The sequence below is a fragment of the Ylistrum balloti genome, unplaced genomic scaffold, assembly GCF_031769215.1.
Source record: "Ylistrum balloti isolate Yb309-2 unplaced genomic scaffold, AGI_CSIRO_Ybal_v1 Utg370806, whole genome shotgun sequence".
NCBI classification, from domain to species: domain Eukaryota; kingdom Metazoa; phylum Mollusca; class Bivalvia; order Pectinida; family Pectinidae; genus Ylistrum; species Ylistrum balloti.
Genome location: NW_026782467.1, coordinates 88,728 through 108,078, shown reverse-complemented (window position 1 = coordinate 108,078; position 19,351 = coordinate 88,728). Strand labels below are relative to the sequence as shown.

General features: G+C 37.1%; 1 protein-coding gene across 1 annotated transcript; it reads right to left on the bottom strand.

Annotated features, from left to right (window-relative positions):
- Positions 1–8,039: 8,039 nt before the first annotated feature.
- On the bottom strand, positions 8,040–18,097 carry LOC132558646 (solute carrier family 23 member 1-like). The gene is made up of 12 exons (XM_060223242.1): positions 18,038–18,097; positions 16,476–16,688; positions 13,798–13,955; positions 12,864–12,964; positions 12,341–12,420; positions 11,838–12,019; positions 11,149–11,269; positions 10,498–10,654; positions 9,830–10,083; positions 8,990–9,263; positions 8,528–8,623; positions 8,040–8,305 (listed from the first exon to the last, which is right to left on the bottom strand). Exons 1-12 carry the CDS (start codon positions 18,095–18,097, stop codon positions 8,040–8,042), a joined length of 1,962 nt encoding a protein of 653 aa, XP_060079225.1.
- Positions 18,098–19,351: the final 1,254 nt, after the last annotated feature.

Genomic DNA, 19,351 nt, shown 5'->3' with positions numbered 1-19,351 from the left:
ACCTGAGTAAGAAAATCAAACCGTCTTCCGTGACGTTCAAGTGAGACACGTATCTGTTAGAAGCTATAATTTTATCATTCCGTTTTTACCTGTACATTATACTGATAACTATGTGTATCAAATTACTTGAACTATGTAAATTTATTATTTTTCATTGTCTTTTGGCCAGAAAGGGTACATTTAATAAAGTATACAACTATGTCATATACAATGTAGCACGCCACATAAAAATTGTAAGCCTACTGTTTCCATAAATGAATTTATTTGGTTATTTTATTTATTCAATTTTCGGAATACATGTGCATATATTCTGATCCGCTTCGATGCCTGTTGTTAACCAAACAACCACGACTACTTGTAGAAAGTTGGCTTCTTCATCTCTCAATGAAATATCAAGAACCAGACGGACAGGGTTGATTCTGTCAAATAGATTGTCATGACATCACCTGACATACAAAACACTTTGGTGGAAATTTCTGCAAGCAAGAATATTCAGATTTGAATGTTTCTCCCGAAATGGAATTTAAAGTGAAAGCCATCAAATTTTTTCCTCGAGATAAATAACCAATTCACCTTAGCAATAATTAACTGATCCCCCCCCACCTACAAATATCATAGTAACTATATATAATGCCGCATTACTATATATAGTGCCGTGTTTCTATATATAGTGCCGTGCCATGTTTCTATATATAGTGCCGTGTTGCTATATATAGTGCCGTTTCTCTATATGTAGTGCCGTGTTTCTATATATAATGCCGTGCCATGTTTCTATATGTAGTGCCGTGTTTCTATATATAGTGTTGTGTTTCTATATATAATGCCGTGTTTCTATACATGAACGGCGATTTTTGAAAATTATCAACTTTATAAAAATTACGACATCTGTTATATTGTGGGGCTAGTGCACATACTTATCTAAATTTTGACATTTTTTTCGATCAGCTTTGATTTTCCTCAGTGGCCTCCTAGTATTAAATATGCTAATGATGTGTCTTTTGTTCCATGTCTGATTCTGGAAGCAATTAAGTTATCTCTTAGATCTTTCTGATAGGACTTACATTAGGACAAAAAGAAATGGTGTCCTATGCAGTTTTTATATTAATGATAAAAAAACAAAAAGGGTTGTTAAACATTCATAATGTAACTTCACCTACCATAGTCTAACAACACTTACAATTATAACCTAATCAATTTTAAATGGTACCGCAACCTACCTTGTAACTACAGCACATAAACGCCATCCACTGTTGTAACATACCTACTGACGCCACCAATAATTGTACATACCAACACCTAGACTCTCACTTACTATAGTAACCACACCTACTACTGGTACCACACTTACTACAGTAACCACACCCACTACTGGTAACACACTATAGTTATCACACCCACTACTGGTACCACACTTATTGAAGTAACCACTCCCACTACCGGTACCACACTTATTGAAGTAACCACTCCCACTACTGGTACCACACTTATTGAAGTAACCACTCTCACTGTTGGTACTACACTTATTGTAGTAACCATTCCCACTACTGGTACCACACTTATTGAAGTAACCACTCCCACTACTGGTACCACACTTATTGAAGTAACCACTCTCACTATTGGTACTACACTTATTGTAGTAACCATTCCCACTACTGGTACCACACTTACTACAGTAGCTACACCCTTTACTGGTACCACACTTATTGTAGTAACCACTCTCACTACTGGTACCACACTTTTTGTAGTAACCACTCCTACTACTGGTACCACACTTACTACAGTAACTACACCCACTACTGGTACCACACTTACTACAGTAACCACACCTACTACTGGTACCACACTTATTGTAGTAACCACTCCCACTACTGATACCACACTTACTACAGTAACTACACCCACTACTGGTACCACACTTACTATAGAAACCAAACCCACTACTGGTACCACACTATAGTAATCACATCCACTACTGGTACCACACCCACTAGTGGTACCACACTTACTATAGGAACCATTCCCGCTACTGGTACCACACTTAGTGAAGTAACCACTCCCACTACTGGTACCACACTTACTACAGTAACTTCACCCACTACTGGTGCCACACTTATTGAAGTAACCATTCCCACTACTGGTACCACACTTACTACAGTAACCACACCTACTACTGGTACCACACTTACTACAGTAACCACACCCACTACTGGTACCACACTATAGTAACAACGCCACTACTTATACCACACTTACAACAGTAACTATACCCACTACTGGTATCACACTTATTGTAGTAACCACTCTCACTATTGGTACCACACTTATTGTAGTAACCATTCCCACTACTGGTACCACACTTACTACAGTAACCCCACCCACTACTGGTACCACACTTACTATAGAAACCACGCCCACTATTAGTACCACACCCACTAGTGTAGCCCTGCCATTTTTTAAATGATAGTACACCCTCTGTTGCAAATACACCTACTGTTGTAATGCTATCCACCGTTGTAACCCCGCCCACTGTTGTAACCAAGCCCATTGTTGTAACCTCGCCGCCATGTTGTAACCCCGCCCTCTGTTGTAACCACACCACAACCAGTTCCACTAGTTCATTGTATTATGGCACCTCGACAGTTGACAGACATATCTTATACAGTGTTTTGAAGTATATATATAAAATATATCCATACCATCCTCTTCTAGAATCACTAATTATATAAAGTGTGCACGTGCAACACATAACAACAAATGTCTTATTTATAATAAACGCATTTTCAGGTCATCTGTGTGGTAGATACTGTAGTTTTTTCTTCAGCTGTCGGATTGTAAGACATCAATGCTTTCTTTGTGATGATAATGAAGATGATAAATGTGTTTCACTCTGGAATTCTCCGATGACAACAACATGTAAATATGTTTTAATTACAATGTAGACGATATTGTCAGAATCTTCTTACATGAATAATGACAACTAGCGCCTGATTGTATATAAAGGTAACAGAGTCAGCACTAAGGAAGTTAATCACAAAGGATGACATGCTGTGTTACTCTGTATCACTTATACCTATCTAATGATATCATATCTAATTCTGTCCCGTCAAATAACACACGTACGATAACACTGCGACGTCAGAGATAAATGACTCGTATTTACTTCACAAGTTAGTTTAAAACTGTCACTTTTCTTTTAACAAATATAAGTTAGGTGATTGATAACCTTATTGCATATAGTAAATTCATTATTCTTTCACACAATGTGATAGCTTATCTTGTAAGATATACAATGTTAACACAAAACGTACATGTTGAAGATGATTTCAGTACATATGTATATCATGTGAAATAATATGCCCAACCCCCGCCCCCGCCCCCTCGAAAGTCTCAACAAGCAGGGTAATGGTACGTGTATCTACTTCAAACTCTGTATTTCAGATCCCCACTGTCGGCTCCATGTTTTAAGATGCGGTACTATAATTACACTAATATACCTAGAGAGTAATACTAACTAATGTCACATACTTACAATAGTGTGTGATTGACATTTTAATGTATATATATATACCATGGACCAAGAGCCTTCATCATTACTCGACAGACATATCTGTCTTGTGTCTTAAACCTTGTAAGACATAAGACATATATGTCTGTCGAGTTGGGGATAGGCGAAAGCAATAATGAAGGCTTAGTTTACTTTTTTCAGAGATCCCAGACCATTCGTTTATCGATCCACAATTTCATAGACAAATTAATTGCCTTTTTAATGATTAAGATTTGATTTCAAAACTATCAACGAAATCATTTTAAATTGCTCAATTTAATTTACAAATGAATCAGCAATCATGACAAATCATTTTTACATTTATGTAGTTAGAAGGTTGTGTTTAATGTTTATTGTTACACATCAACTGAAGACAACGTTTTGTCATTATAATATTACATCATCAGAACGTGTTATGAATCTTTATGTGTATTTAACGTCATCAGAACGTGTTATGAATCTTTCTGTGTGTTTGACGCATCAGGACGTGTTATGAATCTTTATGTGTGTTTGACGTCATCAGGACGTGTTATGAATCTTTATGTGTATTTGACGTCATCAGAACGTGTTAAGAATCTTTCGGTTTATCTCTTGATAGAGGGAAACAAACCAACGAAATCTCGGGTTACAAACAAGGTATGAGCTTTCTTAACTTTTTTTCCAATTTTTTACCATTTATGACAACAGATATGATGTGTAATAGTGTACTGCCCTTGCCAGATTTTAGTAGTGTTCCACCTACTGTTTAGTAAGTGCAATAGAGTTATCTCCCCGTGAATACCTCGCGTTCCGCCCGACGTTGAGACGAATGTTGATATATTTGTCCGAGACAATTAAATGTGGCCCATACTGTGTAAGTATTTGTTCAGATCATGCGATCGTATTATTTTTCATATTTCCCAACCTTCTGTTGAATTAATGCATACGTAGTTTAAGCATCTCCAGGCAGTTATTTTCAATTTTGAGTTTGTTTATGTGACACTCGTTAAGCAGTGTACCAGTTGACCTAGTTATTCACTGTAGCATAATGCAAAGTTTCACATGCTCGTATTTTGAAAGTTGTGTTAATGACTCATACCGCTTTCAATCTTTCTTAGTAACTAAACGTGTGGTTTTAAGTGCATCTGCGTGTGCTCATATTTCTGTCATATTTCTGATATTTTTCAATGTTTACATTTTACTCAGAATCAAATAATAATTTCCAATTTTCTAGAATCTTATTAACTTTAATTAAGTGTCAATTAAATTAAAACATCAGTTTAATGAACTGTTTGTATCTCTTTTAGCTTATACTATATATCTACAAATATCAGCAGTATCCGGTACGACAATAAAGCCTAACAACTCTACAAATTTTTTGGTTATTATGTCGGGGTCAGCACAAATAGAATAAAGGATTTTTTGATGATAACAGTTTGCTAGTGTTAATACTGGGAAGGTTAAATGTAAAATGGTGGGCAAAGTTTTCATCTCATTCTTTCTTAATGTATTGCCTGTAAAAAGTCATAGATTACTTAAACAAAACCTTTAGATGATTAGACGACGAATAATCTCTCAGCAGTAAAGACAAAAATCTGATATTGATTTAAACATATTTTATTGCCATCCTTGTCAGCAATAGAAATTGGCACAAGTTATAACAACATTACATAGGGCCTTTCTCGAAACAAACTAGCAATCACAGCACTTGATCAAACAAAGAGGCCATGAATCTATAATTATATCGATATTTCATGGCTACATTGATCTCTGAAATAAGAAAACAAAAATTTGATTGAAAAGTTAATATATCAAAACGGACAGATGTAATGCTTAGCGCTGAACTCACACTGACCCACTTCATCAAAGATTCGTTTATGATAAGACATAAAGTTGTATGCGAGAAAATGGTGGTAGAATTATGTCTCCTGAATACAACAAGTTTGTCATAAGTTGTCCAACATTTCTGCTTCAGAAACCCCGACAGGCCTCACTCCTCATTAACTTGTCAACACTGTTCCTCGTGCAGTTTCTGATCTGTTATTGTACTCAAGCATATGATAGTTTATACATATATATATGATTTACCTGTTAATGACTTTGGTCAATAAAGAAGATAGTTTATACATATATATATATGATTTACCTGTTAATGACTTTGGTCAATAAAGAAATAAGGAAAAAAAGTAAATGGAATTTCTATACGAATTAAGTATAGCGAAATTATTCAGTGGCATCATACAGCTATTTCGCCGTGCCGGACTCTTCAGTCGCCTCTACTGGACTGTAGCATGGTACGAACGGTAACTCTCAGTGCATGACGTCAGTGACAGATTGTATCTGGTTTATAATTAAATATGTAAATGTGTGAGGTAAGTGTGACGGCGAGGGTATGTGAGGGAGGAAGTGTAAGGGAGGTTGAGGTTGTAGGGGAGGGGAAGTAATGACAAGGAGGGTTTACGCGCGCGAATGTGTTCTATTTAGTAAAAATGATTTATAATGACTGGGTACCTTATTTGTATCATAATCGTTTGTGAATACTTTACCCGTGAACCTGACAATCTGTTTTGTGTTTTTAAAATGAGCTACATGGCGAGCTCTGATGCGGGTGATGGCTATAAGATGTACAACGTCTTAAATGTCAACAAGGCAGATATAACAGGGGAAGTTCATTTAAAGATATTGAAGATGTGAGCAATTTCCCGATCACATCTCACATTTCATTTTGTGAATGTGTTTGATAAGCAAATATTTACCATTGCTACCTTTGTTCGTAAACTTTTCTGCATTTTGCTAAGAAAGAATTTGTTATCACAGTGGCAGATAAAGGTAAACACGCGGTTGCATCTCTAGATAGAGGGTAGAGAGTAGAGGGTAGGGGATAGAGGGTAGACGGTAGGGGATAAAGGGTAGTGGGTAGAGGATAGGGGTAGGGGAAATGAATAAAGATGAGGAGGCAGTGGGTAAAGGGTAGGGGGTAGAGGGAAGAGGATATGGAAAGGGGGTAGAGGGAAGGGGTACAAGTTAAGGGGCAGGAGGTAGAGGGTAGGGGATAAAGGGTAGAGGGTAGAATGTAGGTAGTAGAGGCAAGAGAGTATGGTGTAGGGAGTAGGGGGAAGGGGGTAAAACGTAGAAGGTAGCGAATAAACGGTAGGGGGAGATAGAAGGTAGAAGGTACATTAAACACATGATTGTCTTAACGACTTCTTCTGTTCGTTTTCTCTTTCTTTTCTTTCCCCTATATGAAAGCAGGAAGAAATGCTCCTACAATCGTAGTTTATTTGGAGAGATAAAAATATCAGTAATGTGATACTGAATGCCAAGTATTAATCGACTGAAGTAAGAAGATAACAAAGTCTTATTCTAATTTAGAAGTGCAAAAAGGAATAATTTTTGATGTAGACAAACGAGATAAAAGAATAGGTGTGGGATACCTGTTCACTCTTAAGCATTACATTGCCTTGTTGTGGTATTTATGGTCATTATAAATGACAAAGCTTTACAGGCGAACACCATATTGCTCGCAAGCAAAAAATGGTGCGTTCGCCTGCAAAATTCTGTCATTTATACAGACCATGAATGCCACAGGACAATTCAATGTTGATATTAACATTTCCTGCCACATTTTCTGCCGATTATAACTTGATTTAAACTGTAAAATGCAAAGCTTCGCTGTTTCGATGCCGATAATACTGACGCCATAATGATCAAAAGCAAGCTGGCATTTATCGTACATGAATCACATATATTTCCGGTTAGTTTATATTGTAGCAGTGTCAAGCAAATGTTAAAACATACTTCTGTACTAATCATCTAACAGAAAGTATTTCGATTTTACCTTGAATTATTCATACATCCGATTAAACATACCGCTAAAGAAAAAGTAAAAGTTTGTATGGCATCATAAAGAATAAACGTGTATTTCTTGTTGTTCTCGTCACATCTCAGCTGATTTGGTACAGATCTCCAGCAATATCGATGGAGGATACAGGAATCAGCCATTTACTAACAAACAAGTAGTTAAGGGCGTTTTAATAAAACCATAAACTTTTATTTAGAAGTAAACACAGTGTGATTTCTGATGGTTTTGTACGATATGATTATGTACACTTTCAAAAAGTATTTTAGGTTCTTATCTCTTTATAAATCTAAAGTGTTAGGCACTGGTGAAGGATCTATGTCAGTGAATTGTCAGTCACGGGACCTATTAGTGATGAGGATAACTGATAGTAATTTGGAGCTTTTACATACCAATAATGGCGAATTACTATTGGAGTTACCTCCCTTGGATCATTTTAACCAACATAGGATACTGATTGATGTTAAGTGTGAGAACGAGCTCTCTAACTCCTTTGTTGATACAACAAATATATTGAAACAAAACTCCACATCATGACCAACAGTAATATGAAAAATTGTCTACTGATCTCTAATTCCACCCGTTTCAAAATCCATTATGCCCTGAATCAACCATGTTTTCTTTTTGTAAATGATATGGTATATCGATATCCGTACATTAACTTGTGGAAGTCAAGATAACAGAACCTGTTAAACTACATGGTCTGTTAAAGTCGACACATAAACTCCTTTGTTTCAGCATGTTTCCGTTCACAGGATTTGGCATAAAAGGTAGAAACCGTAGAATTTTGGAATTCTTGTATTTGTCAAAGAAAATAGGATTATAAACTTCGTATCCTTCACTGAAATCTGACGGTATAATGGTAGACAAACCAGTATCATCTGGGGTCGCCCAGGCAGCGATACCTCGCTCTTCTCTTGAGCCTGATGGACAAAAAGGAAATTAAAAATAATCTGTATTTGTTTCTTATCGAAGATATTATTAAACATCCCTTAAAAACATTGTAATGTTTACAACTGTGACAAAACATTGTTGTGTTTACACCTGTGACAAAACATTGTAGTGTTTACACCTGTGACAAAACATTGTAGTGTTTACACCTGTGACAAATGAATGGTGGTTTTGGTTGTGCTGTTGGGACCTACCTGGAATGGTGTTGTCAAGAAAACAAGCCAGGGTACCACCAGCGAGGTTTGGGTTACCTAGCAACATCGTGATGATGTCATCTGCCCCTTTATTTCCTGATGAAACATTGATATTTTTAGGGGTGAAGAATAAGATGTTACTAAAATTATATCGGTATAGGCATGCCCCCTACCAGAAACTAGAATTACGTAATTGTTCGGTCTAGATTAGAGAAGTGTTAATGAAATTATTATCAAAACGGAAAAATCCGTATGTTTTTGTTGAATTCTAAAAGTAAACAATAACAATTAATTTTTTTTGATGACTTTTTGTCTTAATTTAACACTATCGACCGAAGATAAAATATGGTCTAATTTTGATTATGCAACTACACAATTTTACGTTCTTTCGTAGGTTTCATTTTTTGTTGTGAACTAATGTGGGGATTTCAGAGGTGTTCAGTAAATACTCAGTCTACCTACCTGTGTTGATGACGTTTTCATATCTCTCCACCCAGTGTGGGATCATCAGACCAACCAGAAGAGAGGTTCCGATGATCGCGAGGTTCCGAGTGGACGACAGATCTACATATTTAAGATTGGACAGGACAACACCATTGAACGCACCAAACATGACAACAAGAACGCCCCCTAACACGGGATACGGTATTGTTATAAAAACAGCTGATACTTTCCCAATGACACCAAACAATATGTAGATGAGAGCGACGATGATGAAAACATGACGACTTCCAACCTGGAAAGGAAACAACTAAGTAGGGAGACACTACCGGACAATAGATCAGTAAGGAGGAAACAAAACCCTGGTACTTTGTCTAACGTTGCCTAAGTGACGTACCTTTGTCAAGCCTATGACGCCAACGTTGCCTAAGTGACGTACCTTTGTCAAGCCTATGACCCCAACGTTGCCTAAGTGACGTACCTTTGTCAAGCCTATGACGCCAACATTGCCTAAGTGACGTACCTTTATCAATCCTATGACCCCAACGTTGCCTAAGTGACGAACCCTTATCAATCCTATGACCCCAACGTTGCCTAAGTGACGTACCTTTATTAATCCTTTGACCCCAACGTTGCCTAAATGACGTAAACTTATCAATCCTATAACCCCAACGTTGCCAAAGTGACGTACCCTTATCAATCCCATGACCCCAACGTTGCCTAAGTGACATACCTTTATCAATCCTATGACCCCAACGTTGCCTAAGTGACGTACCCTTATCAATCCTATGACCCCAACGTTGCCTAAGTGACGTACCCTTGTCAAGCCTATGACCCAAACGTTGCCTAAGTGACGTGTACCTTTGTCAGGCCTATGACGCCAACGTTGCCTCCGTACGTTGTAGTTGCGTGACCACAGCCTATCACACCAGCTAGTGCGCTACAGAACCCTTCGACGGCGATACCTCTGTTAACGCCGTGAGCGGGAGGCGGAGGAACATTGCATGTTGATGCGCATGCGTAGTAGTCGCTAATTGAATCCAGTATGGAAACTATTGTTGCTACACAAAACCCAACAAATGCTGAAATGTTGAAACTGATTTTACCAAACTGTCCTGGAAAAAAGAAGATATTTGATAAAAGGCCTATAACGCATTCTTTGCAATCATGTACAACATTTTTACGAAAGTGACTTTTCATTACATTCATAATGGCACGCAATCCATTTTATTCACTTTTCATTGTATAAAAGAATGAGATAAATATGTCATTACTCTATGCTACTGGAATTCAAATTCAAAATAATTCGGGTATGATCCTGATTTCATCGCTTTGGCTTCCGACCTCTGTCTCGTAGTTCTTCGAGATCCGACGTACATTTCGGGAACTTTAGAAGAGACATGCTACAAATTAAATAATATGAAAACATTTATCATTGGAAAACATCTAGTTTTTATATCATTTTTCAATTTATACGGGATTTGGAATCTAGAGTTTGTGTTGTGTCTTAGACCTGTTGTGATGTTTACCGGGATAGGGAAAGTAGAACCAGCTGGCGCGACTGATGACGTCAACTCTTGCGTCTGTTCTGGAGTAGTAGTCTTGACTGTCCCTGGCCGTACTAAATGCCCCAGCCGCCGTTAGTATACCGCAAAGTAGCCATCCAATCACCAAGGCAATTAGTATCTGTGTATGAAATGGCACTCACCAAAATTTTGAAATGTATCACACTATAATGAAATAATATTTTGTTTCTTGTAATGATATTCAAGTGTTTAGTATCAAGACAAATCCTACGTTATTTTAAACCTAATTTTCACAAACAGCTTTAGTTAAGATGGTCGTGTCTATTTCATTTCCATCAAATTCGAATCTGAATTCGAATCATTTTTCGCGTTGTTATGATTTCATTGAACTTCGTCCGTTTCATTTCTGAACATGGGTTAACGGTCTTCACACCAATTTTTTTCTGGCTACAAACGTACAAATACAGCCAATCAAGTGACACGTTACACACAGCGAACGCCTGACGCAGAGGGTAACGGATCACGTGACACGTTACTTAGGTGAATTAGTTAAACGTTACTACATTGTAACAGACAACACCAGAGACAGAGGGTAGATGATCACGTGACACGTTGCTTTTGAGGGTAACTAATCACATGATATCTATTACTTACAGCGAACACCTGATGTAGAGGGTAACGGATCACGTGACACTGTTTCTTTCTGGTATACACAGGTATCGGCATCTCTCTCTTAGCTAGGTATAACGACAGTATCATGGCAATGGCAAATGTCCTGCAAGACGATCCGAAAAATATAATTAGGAAATAAGTATGTATGTTTATCAATGGATTTCACCGCCGTTCTCCATTGTACAGTTAACATTTTAACCGGACATATTAATCATGTTTTAAGTATGGTTGTCTTTTTACACGGTACGAATGATAAGTTAACCATGTCAATCTGTATATGAATATATCTACACGTACATGCTTTTCTTTAATTGAAAAAATACTTCATCTTTTGATGACAAAAAACGAGTATTTTTTACCGAATGTAAAAATGTTACTTTGGCCAAGTTACGTTAATGCTAAAACGCTTACAAGCGGGAGGTGTCACAAACTGCCAAGAAAATTTAATGTTTACTATTTTCGCGTCAGGAGTAAGACCAATGTTCTGACGGGTAACCTGCATCAGTCTAGTCAACATTAATCTGATCAGTCTCGAAGGAGACAAACATTTCAGCAGCTTGGTACAAAACGGTCATCATCGAGGCAGTACAAATACTATATTACCGTAGAAACAGATGCTCATATTTTGTGTGAACCCATCGTTTATCTTATATAGTGAGAATTGAACATACACGACAGAAATACCCCAATGGACCTGTGCGAACTTCGTGATGGATTTCGTCATGTATATGCCGAATAAAAGAATAGTTGGGACAATGGTGATTGGTCCGATAAATCTCAGTAACACTCCAACCAATCCCGTAGCTCCTATCAGGAAGTGTATGGCACCAGCAGCCAATAGGCTGCCTTGTAACTAAAACATAATTAAGTTTGAAAGTACGCATAAAAATATCATATACTTATTTAGTTAACAAAGGATGTGTGACGTCATTATGAAGAATTAAATCGGAAACCGTCCGATGGATCTATGTTGACATATATGAAAGATATCATGGCGCTATTTTTGTGCGAGTATAAAATACAACTAACAGAAACAAAATGAGACTGTCTTCGGTTTTAGCAATGTCCCAATGTGAAACGCACTTCTATGCATTTACTGTTTATCATAGTTAGCATTCATACTTTCCATCAATGCCAACAGAACCCAGTTCAGTATTTTGAAACATTACCATACCCCTTGGACTGCCTGTAGAATGGTTTCCTCGGTACCTTCAGGGAACACCGTCTCTGTCATGTTAGTGATGTTGTTCAAAACTGAAATAGAACATCGGTTTCAAACGAGGATCAAAGTTAAAATAATCCTTTCGAAAGCGTGTCTATATAATATAAACCGTTAACGTCTGTGTGTTATTGTGTTACCTGTAATTGACCGTGTGCTGTTTTACCTGTAATAGGCTGAGTGTTGTCTTACCTGTAATTAGCCGTCTGCTGTTTTACCTGTAATAGGCCGCGTAATGTTTTACCTGTAATAGGCCGAGTTTGGTGTTACCTGTAATAGGCCGTGTGCTGTTTTACCTGTAATAGGCCGAGTTTGGTGTTGCCTGTAATAGGCCGTGTGCTGTTTTACCTGTAATAGGTCGAGTGTTATGTTGACTGTAATAGGCCGAGTGTTGTGTTACCTGTAATGGGCCGTGTGTTGTTTTACCTGTAATTGGCCGAGTGTTGGTTTACCTGTGATTGGCCGTGTGCTGTTTTACCTGTGATCGGCTGTGTGCCGTTACATCCGCCTTTATCTATGTCGGCCATGGCTAGGAGGGGAGCGACGTAGTCTGGTGATGCTCCCTGGTATAGCGGCAATCTGTATAAATATATTTATTACTAATTGTTTACTGGAGCACATAATTGTTTACTTACTTACGACAATCCTATCCGCTGCTGCCATTATTAATACTAATATATATGTATATTTTAATACGAATTGTGAAGAGACGTCAGTACAATAGATGTCCGGAAGACATCCGAGAGTAAAGAAAAAAATAGTTCCAGTTGGCTGACGTTCTCTCAGAGAACAGTAAGTTCGTGAAATATTTATTGTGATAATGAACGTTTTAGTTGCCTACATGCATAAAAGATGTCGGCAAGCGATTTACCTATGTTTTCTTCTCGTCCTTGTCTATAAAAGTGTTGTTTCTGAGTAATACTGGGTAATAATATAGGATGTCGTACTCATTTTTCAACTTGTTGACATTTTAGTATTTGAATGATCTGCTTGCCTCAGTAAGACACTAAAAAGTCACGCGGAATCCCCACAGTATTAAGGTGATTCCTACACCTAATATATTCAGTGTGGTCTAAAGGAAAATAAAAGTTACGTAAGTTTACCGCAAGCTTGAGCGTTATCACTATTAGTTTGATCGGTGGGACAGTTTATTTCAATGCATTTATGGCCAAGTGTAAGATAGTAGTTACACCACATCCCTAACAATACAATTAAAAAAAAAACAGAAAAATAATGAAAGACTTTCTGATTTAAATACGTTTCTGGAGAATTTGGAAATGGAGTGAACTGTTTACAGAGGTGTAATTAGGAACCGCAATGCACTCTGGGAGAGATTGGAAAGTACTATGATGTAATTACCTTACCTTATTCTCAATGTGACAATAGAAAGTATTATGATGTCTCTACTTTACCTTATTCCCAACGTGACCATTAGGAGGGTTGTGATGCCGTTCATAAACAAGGTTGAACTAAGAAGTCTGGCCTTGAAGTCTTCATTGTCCTCGGCACACACAACCTGGGCCACTAACAGAGACACAGCCAGTGACGTGGACAGGGACAACAGGGCTTGCTGCAGAAAATATATATACCGATTTCCAAAAATGATTATCAGGCTTTGCATTTCAAAACGTTTACACACAAAGTGCCGAGCATAAAGATGTGCGAGATGAAATAAAGGGATAAGACTATGTAGGTCAGTATAGTAAGGCAGAAAATAACTGAAAAAACTTTACCAAATGTAACCTATATCAACAAAGTGTGTGCAATGGCGACTACCTCGGATAGATATCACAAACTCTTACTGGAATCGTGGAAGTATATACACACACATATATATATATCGATGTAACTTATGTTATCACAATTGTACTATGATTTGCTTCATTAAGTGGATGCACGTGAAAATCACATACTTTTACAAGTATTTATTTTATTTTACTGAAGCTTCTGAAAGGCAACATATCTAAAATTTCCCAATACATAACTATACTGTTTAGTTCTGTGTGTAACTTGTCCAAGACACACAGTTACACACAGACCGAAACAGTATGGTTATGTATTGGGAAAGTTACATACAGACCTAAACAGTATGGTTATGTATTGGGAAAGTTACACACAGAACTAAACAGTATGGTTATGTATTGGGAAAGTTACACACAGACCTAAACAGTATGGTTATGTATTGGGAAAGTTACACACAGAACTAAACGGTATGGTTATGTATTGGGAAAGTTACACACAGACCTAAACGGTACGGTTATGTATTGGGAAAGTTACACACAGAACTAAACGGTATGGTTATGTATTGGGAAAGTTACACACAGAACTAAACGGTATGGTTATGTATTGGGAAAGTTACACACAGACCTAAACGGTATGGTTATGTATTGGGAAAGTTACACACAGACCTAAACGGTATGGTTATGTATTGGGAAAGTTACACACAGAACTAAACGGTATGGTTATGTATTGGGAAAGTTACACACAGAACTAAACGGTATGGTTATGTATTGGGAAAGTTACACACAGAACTAAACGGTATGGTTATGTATTGGGAAAGTTACACACAGAACTAAACGGTATGGTTATGTATTGGGAAAGTTACACACAGAACTAAACGGTATGGTTATGTATTGGGAAAGTTACACACAGACCTAAACGGTATGGTTATGTATTGGGAAAGTTACACACAGAACTAAACGGTATGGTTATGTATTGGGAAAGTTACACACAGAACTAAACGGTATGGTTATGTATTGGGAAAGTTACACACAGAACTAAACGGTATGGTTATGTATTGGGAAAGTTACACACAGACCTAAACGGTATGGTTATGTATTGGGAAAGTTACACACAGAACTAAACGGTATGGTTATGTATTGGGAAAGTTACACACAGAACTAAACGGTATGGTTATGTATTGGGAAAGTTACACACAGAACTAAACGGTATGGTTATGTATTGGGAAAGTTACACACAGAACTAAACAGTATGGTTATGTATTGGGAAAGTTACACACAACTAAACAGTATGGTTATGTATTGGGAAAGTTACACACAGAACTAAACAGTATGGTTATGTATTGGGAAAGTTACACACAGAACTAAACAGTATGGTTATAAAATAAAAGAATAATGATTACGTCTTTAGACGCCGTTTCTTAGAACTGAAGTCCAATCTACTCAACAGAGGCTGTAAAGCAGCTCTGATCGACCTGAGGTGAATTCGACCATACTCAAAATATTTCTATATATTTTGTGCTTTGAAATGTTGAATTTTATAAAAAAAAATATTTTTATTCTAACAAAACATACATTTATCTAAATCTTTACAATAAAAAATATAATTTTAATCAACAGTGTACCGACAAACTCCTTTTCTCTGTGATCAAATACATACATCCGTGGCTATCGTATCATACCGAGATTTCTAAGACAAATTAATAATAATTGAATAAACACCTTTCATACAACAGCTGAAGATGGTATTTCTCTCCCTGAAAGGGCCTGTGGTTTCATCGACCGAAGGGATTATCTAGACACCGAAATTTACGCTACCGTGCTCGATTTTAGTTATGTTTTATGAATGCAAAGTAATTTAAATATTATCTGGTGCTTTGATAATAGGACAGATTGTAACACTGATGATGTATATTACATATTACACATATCCAATGTATACATATTTATATCACGCTCCGCTTTACTCCTTTAGATTTGTTGTGTGGTTCATGCCGAGTTCAGAGACAGATATAGGTTATTAGCACGCTAAAATGTCTTATAAAACAGAGGGTCGTGATGATAGGTCAGTTAAATAGTATTCCGTTACATCATGTACGTGTCTTCGCATCAATATTAGTCGTGCTTCATTATTTTGGTTACTTTTTTGCTAGATTTCTTCCGAAGCTGCTGTGTATGACCCATCATTAATGATTGTTGAGAGAAAATAACCAACGTGGTCGAGAATCGACCACACCTTTATTTGTACATGTAAAGTAACCTATATCTAACAATATGGAAAATCGAACCCCGATCCCTTGGGTGAGTGCAACCTCCCCAGAGAGGATGTTTAGTGAGAAATGCATAATTACCTGTAACGCAAATAGAAATGTGAGATGAATCGGAACTGGGTCACTGATTTTGTAGATAAGGCCGCCATCTTTATTTCCCTTCGTTGAAATGCCAGCTACATCGGTGATATTGACAACAGGAAATACGTCATCGATATTGTCATCATCTCTATGTTTGACACTAAACGTCGACAACTTCCGTTTTTCTGCATTGTTCAGTTGGATGTTTGTATACTAAAAGTAAAAATAATTGCTTGATGCATATATCCGTTTATATGACGCTGATGAAACATTGAAAAGTGTCTGGTTCTTTTTTATTTACAAAGAGAAAATGAGAGGTAAAATAAACAGACAACATAATTCATTTGGACATCAACATAATATTGCAGTGTTGAATGTACGAACATTATATACAAGATGACTTAAATAATTTGCATAAGTATACAGACACAGTGACATATCAGAGGATAAACTTATAGATTAAATCTTGATCTGTCTTGCCGAATTTAAATTCAAAAGCGAGAATAGTTATGGTGACAATGACAACTACAATAAATAGGAAGTTAGGTAGGAAGTGATTGAACACAAACTAACTCGGCCTGTCACACGTTTGCGTATACACACAAACGCTATCACACACAAACACACATAGAACGGAAATTTCTTCATCATTTTCCATTGTTCGTCCTTAAACCCATACAGAAACCACAGCATCGTTTTTCCTGTCCTTTCCATATCTTCATATTGTTACTAACTACTAATACTTAATTAAGAAATTTAAACAATAAGAGTGCTCGTTTCGGAAGGAACAGTTCAAGTCTATTATTCTTTAAGTACGAAGGACCCTAAACGACCGTCAGACTAAGAGATCACATTAACTTGTTGTTTTGTAAACAGTGGCACAGTGGTAGCGGCCGAAAGGTTTTTCCTCAAGTGCTCTAGTACCCTCCCGCAGTAAGATACCTCTCACGCCACCATCCGCGCCAGCAAGTGTGATTAATATTAACTGATGGCTGAAGGAATTCATACTGTTGGAGTAAACTGGAGTATCTTAAGAAAACCCACATGTTCAGTGAGACGACCAAATATTTATTCACGGCAGACTTGGGAATCGAACCCCGATCGGCTTTGTTGCGATATTCTTTGCGACATTCAGTCACTAATTCAGAGTTGATAACACTTTTCACGTGACTTGGCTAGAATACATTCTCAGCATACTCCACATTTAAGAGTAAGTACACAACAAGTGATTCCCCCTCACGTTGTTAGCTGGACACTACTGTTACAATCACTTTATTTTATAATGATAGAATATTGTTAATTTTTGTATGTCATATCACATGGACGTTTTACAGGGCGGACTACCATTTAGTTACGGATGCGCGATGCGTTTCACTGATCCATCTAATAGTTCACAAGATGCAAAAATAAGATATAAGCAAATGATTTGAGTTTCATTGCCAATAGATTTACATCGTACTTACAATAACCAAGTAACCTAACATATTTTAACGAAAAGCAAAGAAATTCGTCTTTTGCAAAATAAAAAAAAAAAAAAACAACAACACTTGATAAGCACCTACCTTGTAATTGGATGAGGTTTCTCTCATATCTCTCCCTTTGCCGTTGTGAACGTCCTCCATTTTTACTAGTATCACGTACCAGTATGCAGGTACATATAATGTCGCGTGACGTCGGTGTTCACGTGGACAGCTGAAAACGCCAATAAAAAATAATTATAAAAGGTGGAATATCCAGTCCCTGTAAGGATGCGTGCATTTTAGTCACGGTCCCATTCACAGACTCGGTCGAAGTCTACTCAAGTATGTCTGTCGGGTTGTTAAATGAAGTATGGCGGTTATTGTGTAGCCTTACATGACCTGACTTCCATCCTACTTATATTATTTAGTTACGGTGCAATATGTCGGTATGATTTTCATTACTACCACGTGTAGGATAGTGCGTGGTTTTCGAGTATAGCGAGGGTGTAATAAATTCCGAGTAACGACAAACATGCAATACCCGACTTACTGCATACTTATCACCTGAAGTGACCTACAGAGAGAGTAAAATAAAACCCTGTCTGTCCCCCATACCCGAACTCTTCCGTGTTTTGTGTAAAATTAACGTGTACCAACTGTATGTCACGGTACACGGGAACTCTTGACCCAGTATTGTCAATATCCATTAAGATGGACTCAATGATTATATGAAGGTGATAAGTCAAATTTTCCAGCAATCAGCAAACTACATGAATGATATGGACAATACTAATATTTCAATACAAAATATCCAAAGAGGGATAATAGAAATTTGAAAATATAAAGCCTGCTTAACTTAAGCACCAGTACAAGCAGAGAAAAAATACAATATTCGACAAGAGGGCAAAATCTCTTCTGGAGATACATTAAAGAAGAATTGTCAAAATAAATGTGCTTATGAAACGCTATGTCCCCTGTTGCAACAAAATCCTTTAGTGGGACATTGAAACTTTACTGTGTAAGGAAAGTGCTGATTGCACGCACATTTTTTTCAAATGTAGGTCACGGACGGAAAACAGCTGTATTTTTAGCACGTGCGTTAAATCGACAGAATTACTCTCTGAATTTACTTAAATATTATGTTTAGAAATGTAAACAGATGTTAAGTTAGCAATTTAACATGTTGTAATGAACAAGTTGATTTATGAAAATTCATAAAATCTCTGTTATATGCGATGAAGTTTGGAACTACATTTCCGTGTTGAAGAATGACATTGGCGACCGTCATGAGGCAGAGTTTCAATAGTCTGGTTTTCAATCAATGTTGCAGGATAAATAGAATACATGGTAAGTGTCTTAAAATATAAACTGCATTTTGGCGAGGGTGAAGAAAGACAAACGTGACGAACCTCTGGC